The sequence below is a fragment of the Microtus pennsylvanicus genome, chromosome 1, assembly GCF_037038515.1.
Source record: "Microtus pennsylvanicus isolate mMicPen1 chromosome 1, mMicPen1.hap1, whole genome shotgun sequence".
NCBI lineage: Eukaryota > Metazoa > Chordata > Mammalia > Rodentia > Cricetidae > Microtus > Microtus pennsylvanicus.
In genome coordinates this window covers 57,693,916-57,706,008 of record NC_134579.1, presented here as the reverse complement: position 1 = coordinate 57,706,008, position 12,093 = coordinate 57,693,916, and the positions used below count along the sequence as shown (strand labels likewise).

The 12,093-nt window shown below is 45.7% G+C and overlaps 1 protein-coding gene and 1 pseudogene across 1 annotated transcript; one reads left to right on the top strand and one right to left on the bottom strand.

The window, feature by feature from the left end:
- Nucleotides 1-1,870: 1,870 nt before the first annotated feature.
- On the bottom strand, nt 1,871-5,574 carry LOC142845587 (WD repeat-containing protein 5B). The gene has a single exon (XM_075964677.1). It carries the CDS (start codon nt 5,060-5,062, stop codon nt 4,070-4,072), a length of 993 nt encoding a protein of 330 aa, XP_075820792.1. The 5' UTR covers nt 5,063-5,574; the 3' UTR covers nt 1,871-4,069.
- A 3,925-nt stretch (nt 5,575-9,499) lies between these two features.
- Nucleotides 9,500-11,648, top strand: LOC142839318 (BTB/POZ domain-containing protein 18-like; annotated as a pseudogene).
- The last annotated feature ends 445 nt before the right edge of the window (nt 11,649-12,093 follow it).

The window sequence follows — 12,093 nt, the reverse complement described above, 5'->3', positions numbered from 1 at the left end:
TCCTTAGCGATCAGGGAAATGCAAATCAAGACAACTTTAAGATACCATCTTACACCTGTCAGAATGGCTAAAATCAAAAACACCAATGATAGCCTTTGCTGGAGAGGTTGTGGAGAAAGGGGTACACTCATCCATTGCTGGTGGGAATGCAAACTTGTGCAACCACTTTGGAAAGCAGTGTGGCGGTTTCTCAGGAAATTCGAGATCAACTTACCCCTGGACCCAGCAATACCACTCTTGGGAATATACCCAAGAGAGGCCCTATCATACAACAAAAGTATATGCTCAACTATGTTCATAGCAGCATTGTTTGTAATAGCCAGAACCTGGAAACAACCTAGATGCCCTTCAATGGAAGAATGGATGAAGAAAGTATGGAATATATACATATTAGAGTACTACTCAGCAGTAAAAATCAAGGACTTCTTGAATTTTGCATCCAAATGGATGGAAATAGAAAACTATCCTGAGTGAGGTAAGCCAGACCCAAAAAGAGGAACATGGGATGTGCTCACTCATATTTGGTTTCTAGCCATAAATAACATTGAGCTTGTCTGTGTTTTTGTTTTGATCCAAGTAAGACATTGCCTCCCCATGTTTCAGAGAAAGTGAAAAAGAAGCAACTAATTTAAAACTTAATATTAACTCTATAGAGCATCTGGTTCCCACCTAACTTCTACTGAGAGACCAAAGTTGACGTATCCCCCGATGCCCAAAGAGTGTGCGTCTTCTCCGTTCTTCATACCATGTCTGAAGGGACAAGAAGACTAGCTGGGTACACTGCCCAGATACATGTTGGGAAGCCAATCTTCCAAATGCCAGGGTGCCTTTGGGGAGACTGGAAAGCTGCCGGACCACACACTGTATTGTCTAGCATGCCAGAAGGCGGAGGCTGTAGAAGAGCCTTTGAGAATGCCCTGACAAAGTCATGAGAGAGTCTGCCCAAGAGTTTTGAGGTGTTTATCATTCATGGAAGTGCTGGAGGCCAGCTGCCACCTTCTAATCCATGGCTTGGCTCCCAACTAGCCCCTTTGCTACCCCCAGGGAATTAAGTTTTATACTTACAAAAATGCCATCCCCATTCTTGTTTGTTAGTGTGGGGAAAATAAGCACTTACGCCCCATGTGTTTCATTGGCTTCTTATGCTACCACGGTGTCTGTACTCAGGTGGTTTCTGCTTTATAAGATGCCTCCCTAGTGCTAACAGATGACGTCATTACAGCCACCCAACACACTACTTCTCAGAGTTAATACTTGTGATTTTAAAAGTGTCACGTGCCAGCCGAGCAGTGGCAGTGCACACCTTTTAATCTCAGCACTTGGAGGACAGAGGCAGGTGGATCTCTGAGTTCAAGGCCAGCCTGGTCTACAAGAAAAGAAAAAGTGCCACGTGCCACTGTCTGGGAACGTAATACATTTACAATGGAATGTTGCTGATAGCTCCATGATCTAATGTTCTTGATGCTGTCTGTACACTGTACTTTCGCCTTTGTTTCATTTAGGTATAAATGCTTCGATTTTTGTTACTTGCAAATTTTCTTGTGCATTTTTAGGAAACTGATTTTTGCTGGGTGGCAATGGCACACACCTTTAATCCCAGTACTCAGAAGGCAGAGGCAGGTGGATCTCTAAGTTTGAGGTCAGTCTGGTCTACAGAGTGAGTTCCAAGACAGCCAGGGCTGTTGTTACACAGAGAAACCCTATCTCGGGGGAAAAAAATAGATTTTTCTAGAGTAATTTGGGACCCTTTTCCAAGCCCATGTTTTGAATACTGGTAAATCCTAACATAGAACTTCATATAGCAATGCCATTTTCACTGAAGAGCAACAAGAAGTCTGTCTTAAAGTCTGTAATAAAGATACACCACTAATTTATGCAAATCATTTTTATTGTGTGTAATTCTCTATTCAGTAACATACCATGACTATTTCTTTATGGGTTTAATTTAAACTCTTTAATTTTTTTCACATTAATTTTATCTTGGGGCGGGGGATGAACCTACCCATGCCACAGAGTGAATTTTGAAGTCCAAGCACAACCTGTAGGAATGTGTTCTGTCCTATGCAGGTCCCAGAGATGCATTTTAGGTCATCAGGCTTAGCAGCAATACCTTAACCCACTGAGCCATCTCACCTATCCAAATTTAAATTTTTTGGTCAGAATTTCAGGTACGCCCCTTACCGATCTTGTACCTTGCAGTGTAATCAAATACACCAGCATCTTGACCATCATACCCCCTATAAGTATGTATGAGAATATATTTAAGATATATATTCAAATATATATTTGAAATATATAAAATATATTTCTCAGAATTTTTCAGGAAGATAAGATTCTGCCCATGTTGCTTTCAGTGATAGTACTGTAGTATTATTTCTTAGTCTTAGGGTTTTTATCTGTGTGTTTTTCTATATTTTCTATAGGAGCCCCATGTGGATTCAGTTAGTATATGGGTCTGAGGTGTTGGTGGTATAGAGATTAGCATAGCTGCCTTTCGGTTAGTATGTGGGGCTACCGCAAAATATTTCTCAGTCAATAGTAGAGTTTGGAGAATTATCATTAAAGTTTATTGACAGCAAGTAAGGAATGAAGTTATTCATTGCCCACTAAATATCAAGTCCTCTAGAAAAAGCCAAGGCTACAAAGACAAGACATAAAGCCTAATCTTAGTACTTCCTGTCTACTAAATATGTGGCCCATGTGATATGGAAGTCCCCTCTGTGTGCTGTGATTACCATTAATGAATAAAGAAACTGCCTTGGCCTGTTGATAGGGCAGAACTCAGGTAGGCGGGAGGACTGGACTATATGCTGGAAGAAAGAAGGTAGAATCAGGGAGATGCCATGGAGTCACCGGAGATAGACATGCTAAAAATTTTGCTGGTAGGCCACAACCTCATGGTGATGCACAGATTAATGGAGGTGGGTTAAATTAAGATGAAAGAGTTAGCTAATAAGAAGCTAGAGCTAATGGGTCAAGCAGCGATTTAATTAATACAGTTTCTATGTGGTTATCTCGGGGCTAAGCTATCCAGGCAGCCGGGAGGAACAAGCGGCCTCCTGTTACAGCCCATGAAGCCATCACAACTGCAAGGTGATAACTGTAAACTCTGAGCTTTATAAGAAGCGGTGAAAAGTTGGAAAGCCTACCTCAGCTGCCCACTGAGGGCAGACAAGCAACCATAGTATTGATAAGGTGATTTCTGAATTGAATGATGTTGAGCAGGAGTTAGGAGGCCCAGTGCTAAAGAGTGGCCATAACCTGACATAATTTCCCTGAAAAGTACAAAATGGCACAATCTAACAAAATATTTAAGGAGATTTTTCTGATAAATGTTTAAGATTCTAAGGAGGCAGAGGCAAATGGATCTCTGAGCTTGAGACCAGTCTGGTTTACCAGCCAGCCAGGCCTACAGGGCACAGAGCAAGATTCTGGGCCTGCTCAGTGAATAAAAGGCCCCGTCGAGAAAGCCTAGCCTGAGTTTGCTATGTGGAGCGCACAGTGTAAGGAGAGGCCTAACTCCTGAGGGTTGTCCTCTAACCACAACACAGGCAGAAGTGTAAGACTTGTAGACTGAACTTGACCAGACTTACTGTCCCCAGCCTGACAGATTACGTGGCAATTAGATGGTCCATCATGTAGAATATGCACCAAAAATATGCACGTGACATGTAGAACTTCAGTCTTCTCGTTCCCTCCCTCAACGCCTGCCATCGTCGTCCTTAGTGGCCTCCCAAACAGAAACTGTAAGTTCCCCTCCTCTCAACCATCCTGTTCTGTCAACCTTCTGAATACCCCAAATACTCTCCCCTCTGAGAAAGCTATGAAAGGAAAAGAATGATGCTGTCCAGGGACCAAGACATGAGATTGACAGCGGGCCTCAGAATTAAGGTCAGAAGCCGCAGGTCCTAGACTGGCTTTTACACCGGTCTCATTTCACAAATTAAAATGTCTCAAACTCATAACATCAAAGGCAATTCGACAAGAGCTACAAAACCAGGCAAACTTCAGGGAGTCACCCTTTCGATTGTTTCTGTCTTAGTTTACTCATCGGTGGTTGCCAGCGACTTCAGAAGTCACTTGTCCACACTTTGATGGTTTTGTCGTTCTCCAACGCCGCTGATGCAATCATGTTTTCTGTAGGGTGACAAGCTGCCGAGATCACAACATCTGTGTGACCTTGTAGCTTCTGTGCAATCTCTTTAGTCTGAAGGTTCCAGATGTAAACCATGTTGTCCTCGGAGCCAGACACAACCCACTTTCCACCAGTCACAGAGAAACTGGCAAATATGCAGTATTTCTCATTCTTATGGCCAGTGTATGTCTTCAGGCATCTGCCTCTGCTGTAATCCCACAGTTTAAGAGTATTGTCCAAAGTTGCAGTGAGAATGTATTTGCCATTTGGAGAAAATTTTACAAAAGACACGGGAGGGTTGCCATCATCAGCAAGTGTTTTTAAACATTGGCCCGAGGCAGCATCCCAGATTCTACAAAGACCATCGTAGCTCCCAGACACTATCAAGGACCCACTGCAATTAAAATGTACGGCAGAGACGGGATCCGAATGGGCAGACAAGGTCTTGAGGCACTTTCCTGTTTCCACCTCCCATATTTTCACACTCTCATCGAAGGACCCCGAAACGATGAGGTTGGATGGTGGGTTGAAATTACAGCAGAAGACGAAATCACGGTGCCCTTTTAGTGTTCTCAAACATCTTCCAGATCTCACATCCCATAACTTTAGAGTCTTGTCGTCTGAGGCAGAAACGAGACGGCTAGAATCTGAAGACCAGGCAACATCTGATATTTCCAGATTATGACCACAGAGTGTTTTCTTATATTTCCCATCATATGCCCCCCAAATTATAATTAGTGCATCAGCGGCAGAACTTGCTAGCCATTCTCCGTTAGGACTAAACTTAACTGATGATATGGCCGCCGAGTGCCGCTCAAGAGTAAGTCTGAGGGCATAGTTGGGTTTCTGTGGTTCTCCTGCCCGCTGGGTGGCAGAGGAGAGGGCCGACTGCTGTGCTCCCTCTGCTGGGGGATGTTCAGTCGCCATAGCTCGGACCTACAGTTTGCGCAGGCGTCCGGCCCCGAGCCTGGCAGAAGAAACTTGCCGTTCGAAGGCGCACCTTTTTGACTGTAACATGAGCTTGTCTTTTGGGTCAGCACAGAATCAGCAGCAAGGTTTGGACCACTCTCCTCCCGCTTTCTTCGGTAGCATCAGAGAACCGGATCACAGTGGTTGTGAGATCGGTGCTATTGTTGGGTGTTGTTAAAGGACTAGGCCCTCAATCGGGGGTTAAAGGGGCTGCACAGAAAGTCCTCTTCCATGCCCTCCCCAGACGCGCCCCTTCCTGCACCCAAGCCTCCCACAGCAAAAAGCGGGGTTCGGGGGCAGGGTCCAGGAGGACCGGAAGCAAACGTTTACTTTCTTCGGCGCAGGCGCCGTCGGGCAAGTCCCATTGGTGGTTGTGGGCCTGCGCTGTGGTGCGTCCCCGCCTCTTCTTGAGTCTTCTCAAATTCTGTTTATTGTGGCGTCCTCAGTTTTTCACCGTTCCCAGACGCTGGGAAGCTGGGGAGGGCATGGAAGAGGACTTTCTGTGCAGGCCCACAACCACCAATGGGACTTGCCCAATGGCGCCTGCGCCGAAGAAAGTAAACATTTGCTTCCGGTCCTCCTGGACCCTGCCCCTGAACCCTGCTTTTTGCTGTGGGAGGCTTGGGTGCAGGAAGGGGCGCGGCCCCGCCCGCGGGCACTTCAGGAAAACTGTAAGCAAAGCTGGCCTCTGCCCCCGCCCTCCTCTGAGGCGGAGTTTGGCAGCCACAAGATCTGCTTACTATGGCTAGGGAATGGAGCAGAGCAAATGCACAGATCGTAAAACTAGTGGCTTAAAATTCTTTTATAGACGTTTAGGAAACCCTAAGATCTACATCTCCACCTCCACAGGTCAGTGTTGGCCACGCCTTTAATCCCAGCTCTCAGGAAGCAGAGGTAGATGGGTGTCTTGTGAGTTTGGGGTCAGTCTGGTCTACTGAGCGAGTTCCAAGACAACCAGAGCTTCAAAACCCTGTCTCGAAAAAAACAAAAACGGAAACCAAAAACAAACAAACAAAAAACCCACACCTGTTAGTCTTTTAACCCAAGGTTATTCCTAGAGGTGGTAGTACACACCTTTAATTCCAGGACTAGGGACGCAGAGGTAGACGGATATTTTGTGAGTTCAGGGCCACCCTGTTTTACAGAGTGGGTGCTATGTCAACCAAGTCTATATAGTGAAACCCTGTCTCAAAAGACCAAAACAAACAAAAAAAACAAGGTTATGATGGGAGAAATCAGCAAACCTTTGGCTTTTAGCCTGGATATTTTACGTTAAGAGCTAAGATGGGATAGTGGTGCTGGGTGTTGAGTCCAATCAATACACACGTCACAACTATGAGGGACAAAAAGTGCACAGATTTAGTATGTGGGTAGAATTAAGAAATAAAGGACTTTGAGCCTATAATTCGTGATCCTAGAGAAGCTAAATAAGAAGGTGAACCCAAAGAAAAACATATAGGCATCCTGAATATTAACCTTCATCAGGCGGTGAAAGGAGACAGAGACCCACATTGGAGCACCGGACTGAAATCTCAAGGTCCACATCAGGAGCAGATGGAGAGAGAGCACAAGCAAGGAACTCAGGACCGCGAGGGGTGCACCCACACACTGAGACAATGGGGATGTTCTATCGGGAACTCACCAAGGCCAGCTGGCCCGGGTCTAAAAAATCATGGGATAAAACCGGATTCGCTGAACATAGCGGACAATGAGGACTACTGAGAACTCAAGAACAATGGCAATGGGTTTTTGATCCTACTGCACGTACTGGCTTTGTGGGAGCCTAGGCAGTTTGGATGTTCACCTTACTAGACCTGGATGGAGGTGGGTGGTCCTTGGACTTCCCACTGGGCAGGGAACTCTGATTGCTCTTTGGGCTGATGAGGGAGGGGGACTTGGTCGGGGGAGGGGGAGGGAAATGGGAGGCGGTGGCGGGGAGGAGGCAGAAATCTTAAATAAATAAATAAATATAAAAAAAGAGATGGCTTTTCCTTTGAAAAGAGTAAAATTCACTTTTTGATGTGTAGACCTTGTTTATACATAGCATCAAGGACTTCTGGAAAGAAAAGGCTAGGAATAGACTAGTAATCATTACCATGTTCGAACAAGCTGTCCTAACAAATAGATTTGCTTAGCTCTTTGGGGGGAGTGGGAAACCCAAGGCAACAGCAATCCCAGTGGGACCCCGAGTTCCTAGGCAGTGTCATGGTTATCCTTTTATAACAAGCTACCCTTCTCAAAAGACAGTGGACCTGTTTCAAATTTCAGAAATCAAATCAGTTTCTCTAAGTTACCCTAAGTCTCCCATTTATAATGCAAGGGCTCATGTCTCTGCTCAACTTTCTAAACAGAAATGTTGGAACTTTTAAAAAACATCAGACTTCTATGGCCTTGGAAAGATTCCTCCATTCTATCTTAACCATTGAAACTGGCTTTTTTAAAGCAGCTGTTTGGACTACAAACCCAATTTTCCTACGCTTCTGCCAAATCAGGAAAATCTATTCAGATTAAATAGGTAAGCAGGACATTTGCTAATGAGCATCAGTTAAAACTGGACATTTTTTAAAGCTAAAGATGGCAAAATCAGGGTGTCAACTGATGCAGAAACTTAAAAGCACCACCTTCAGCAAGTCAGTGGTCACTGATGACCTCTGTCCACGACACTTTGTAGTCTTGTTACCCTTGTAAAATTCCATGCTCACAACTTGGCTGTCCAGGACACTCCCAAGCCCTGAACTATTTTGTTTCCACCACTGGTCTTCGGGGTTTTCATTTGCTCATTACCTAGATCTCAAAGGGTTGTTAAGACTGAGACCCTTATGGTCCCTCCTCTGCGTTCCACTTGCTTCCTTGGGCTAAGGGCATATGGATAGATATGTAAAGCACAGCTTTAATTCTCTGCAGAAACACTGCATTACAGAGGAGCCTGGATACTCAGCAATCTTTCAGGTGAAGCTGGCGCCTGCACATAATTCCAGCACCTCAGCGGTGGAAACAGGAGACCAGCTCAAAGATACCCTCAGCTCTAAAGCAGTTTAATGCCAGCCTGCTTTTTTATTGAAAAAGTACTGCCCTCCACACACCCCCAAAATGCAGGTGAAGCATGGGCAAAAATCAAGTTTTGTAGTAAATCTGTACATCCAGCAATTCTGTACTACAGATGAAACAAGATTGCATGAACTGAAGCTGTCTTGATTGAATATTCACAAAAATACCTGGCCAGCACATCTCAAAAGGAAAGTGAAAACAGTCAGACTTTTTGTTCACTTGTTACATAAGCCTGGAGAAATAAAAGCATCCTCCTATAATACAGAGTACATGAAAACATAAGATCTCAACAGCCTGGACACTTGCTTCCACACCAGTCACTTACAAATCTTTCAAAATAATTTAATTTCATTTTACGTGCTTTGTTGTGAAGGTGTCAGACCCCCCTGGAACTGGAGTTACAGAATTGTGAGCAGCCATGTGGGTACTGGGAACTGAACCCAGGTTCTCTGTGAGCAGCCAGTGCTCTTAACCACTGAGTCAATTCTCCACCCAAACAAAACTTTAAAATATGCCAGAACAGACTAATGTTGTCTGCTGAATCAAACACACCGGTGTATGTTAGTCTGTAAAATATGCGACGCAGCTTTTCGTTCTCCTCTGATGTCACAGACATCTGCTTTGATGATGTTTCTTTTTGTATACTTCAGGTCCTTTAATGTATCCTCAAATAAGATACTTTATGTTGAGACAATTGTTTTAATAGTTATCAGTTCTGATTTCAGCCAACTATGTGAATTTCTCTGAATTTTCTTTTGTAATCAAGCATCCATTACTATCCCAGATGTATATTCCTCATTCATTACTTATAGAAAATTTACTATGTGCAAAGTATTCATCCATGGCCTGGCAGAGTGCGTTAAATACAAAGAATCAATAGTCATTCCCAATCAAGTGTAGGAACACTCTCGAGAAAGGGCACACAATGGTGAAAAATGCTATAAGGTAGGAAATACCCAGCAAACAAAAGGAGATGTCTACAGGAAAATATACTTTTAGAAGTAGCAGCTTAGAGGGCCTTCTGTGACGCCATTGCCTCCGCCTAACCCTTGCTGCCTGGTTTCGGGATTGCGAGCGCCATCGCTGAGACGGTGAGCCCACCTGTGCTGCTTTGTGCAAGCTCCCGACTAGAGATTGGACATTGGGAGGAAGCAAAACAACTGGACCAGAGGAAACACAGGACAACAGGGCCGAATTTACTGCAGAATGATTCCAGTTTTGACGTGAACTATTTGGACTCTTCAGTGCTACCTGAAAGAAAACTCCATAATCATACCGGAAAAAGAAAACACAGCTGTGTAGAATCTGAGCCGTGAAAACTTAGAAGATTTATTAACCAAATACAACATGTGCTCTCCTGCCAGTTCCAAAATCCTTTACAGGAATCCCTGGTTCCTCCGGGTTAGCTTTTCTGCACCAGCAGCAGAACAGTGTGTTTTGTTATGCCCTTCTGCAGGCAGAGGGTGAGGCTGTCCCAGCTCACTGCGGCATCCTGTCTACCTGTAGTCCCTTCTTCACAGAACGTCTGGAGCGAGAAAGGCCAGTTCAGGGTTGGAAGGTGGTGTTGGAACTGGGAGGCCTAGAGATCAGGACACTTAGCAAGCTGATAGATTTCCTGTATACTTCAGAGATGGAAGTATCTCAGGAAGAAGCCCAGGAAGTGCTCCGAGTCTTCAAGTTGGAAACCCTTCAGCTGGAGGGTGGGAAGTTAGTAAAGGCTCCCCAGGGCCGAAGACTAAACATAGAATGCTCACAACCACCCAGTGCCGCACCAATCTCTGCTAGAGTGGTCGCACCCAGCCCCCGCCCTCGAGCTCCACTGCCTGCCCGCCAGACTCCTGGTCCTCTTGGAGCAGTGAGGTTAAAGTCCTTAGGGGAAGAAGAGGGGCCTCACAAAAAGAGCAGCTTAACAACAGTGGGCAGCTTGCCAGAGACCCTTCTACTCAAGAAGGGAGCCAGGGTTTGCTCGACTCAAGAAAGAAGCTCATCTCCACCGAGCCAGAGGAAGGGTCTAAGGAGAACAAGAGTGACCCTGCTCTGGTCCTACAGCACATTGCCATCCCGCTTTGTACCCTTCTGTGGATGAGCAACTGTTGCCCCGCAGGATCGGGCTGAGCCGCTCAAAGCCGTCACCCCGTGTCTATACAACTAGGCCTTCGAGCGTTTTAAGTGGTCCCAGTTCAGTGCCCACAGCTCCTGGCCGGCGTCTTTGGAGGCAGAGAAATGTAAGCAGAGCAGCACAGGCTGTGGACAAGCAGAAGTCAGGGGACGTCAGTCCTCTACAGAGCACTCCAGATCCATCAGATGTTAGGAAGCAGAGCCCAGAAATCAGAGCCCTCACGTCCAGCTCTGTAGAGAAGGGGGCAGGTTGGGAGCATAAAACTTAGGAAGATTGTAAATGGTACCTGGGAGGTGGTGCAGGAGACTCCCCTCAGAAACACCCGAGAACCTTCAGGAACTCTGCTGGCCTCAGTCAAAACGCAGGAAATACCTGCTAGATCACAGCTGCGTCAGGACTCCCCAGAGAGCCCGGGGGCTACAGGACATTTTGCTCTCAGTTAGTGACTCCCTAGACCATCCTGTGGTGAAGTCAGAGTTTGGGTCCAGTCCAATGCTGATAGGGAAGGAACCTGTGTTGAACATCGACTGCAGCGAGCCCTACACGTTTGACACAGCCCTGCTAGGCCAGCCCTGTGAAGCTGAGCAGTATCGGATCACAGTATCGGATCACAAGCGACGCGGCCACCAGTGAGCTGAAGAGATTCCGGACTTCATGCTATGTGGCTCAGATGTTGAACCGCCAGTAGGATCTCTGGAGAGTCCTGGGGCTGAAGGCTGCAGAACCCCAAGTTATCGCCTGTCAGAAACAGGAAAGAATTGGATTGAAGGGGAAGATTGGTGTTTGCCCGATATGGAACTCTGGCCCAGAAACCTTGCAGGATTGAAAAAGGAACTGGTTGGGGAGAACAAAGAGCCAGCTGAGCCCCTTAGCCCCCTTGTCATGCCCTCTGAGAACACAGAATCAACTGAGCCCCTTAGCCCCCTTGTCGTGCCCCTGAGAACACAGAATCAACTGAGCCGCTCAGCCCCCCCTGTCGTGCCCTCTGAAGTGAACAGAGAGTCACTTTCCCTGAGAAGCTCTTAGACTCCAGACCTTGAAATTGAAATTACGAGCTCCCAGTCACTGATGGTCAGAAGAAATACTTGACTCACCTGACACTTCCCAAAGGTCTTACAGGGATCTCTCACTTCCATGCTCAAATTGGGCAGAGACAGGGCTAGAAGTGTCCCTAGGCATGGATGAGGTATTGTATCCTGTGCAGTCAGGGAAGTGTCTGCTAACCCTGAACTGCGAGATCCATGTCCTGGCAATTCTGAAGATGAAGAGATTGATGTGGTAAACTGGACAGAGGAGGATAGGCTGGGGCCTGGTGTTCCCTCTGTCTGGCTTGACCTTTCTTCAGAGTCAGAAACAGAGATTGATATACTAACGTAGTGGAGGTGCAGGGCAGGGCTCCTAGGAAGGTGACAACTGTTGATCAGCAAAAGGCTTTCTTGGGAGAAAAGCAAGCACATGTCCCCTCCTCTCAGCACTGATCTCCCTTCCCCAAGTTTGTGCGCCAGGTAGAAGTTAAATAAATAGCAATACCATGGATAGAAGATTACGAACCTGAGCTATTTCATTTTTTCAGTGACAAAATAATTCTTCTGTGGAAACAAAAATAGAACCTCTTTTCCAAAGTAACACATCCCTAGGCCCAAATTTTGAAGTCAAGATATCTTTATGTTGGTTTAACTTAGCAGCCCCCAGAATCAAATGTCTCTCTGCAGTCAAAAATTTCAAAGAAAACACAATAATATGCCTAATTCAGACTTTGTGTATATTCCATCTTTACGTGGCTTTTTAAAAATTAATTTTACTCCTTTAATTTATGTCTGTC

Excerpts from the sequence above, each read along its gene's own strand:
- LOC142845587 (XM_075964677.1), bottom strand. The coding sequence starts at position 5,062 with ATGGCGACTGAACATCCCCCAGCAGAGGGAGCACAGCAGTCGGCCCTC.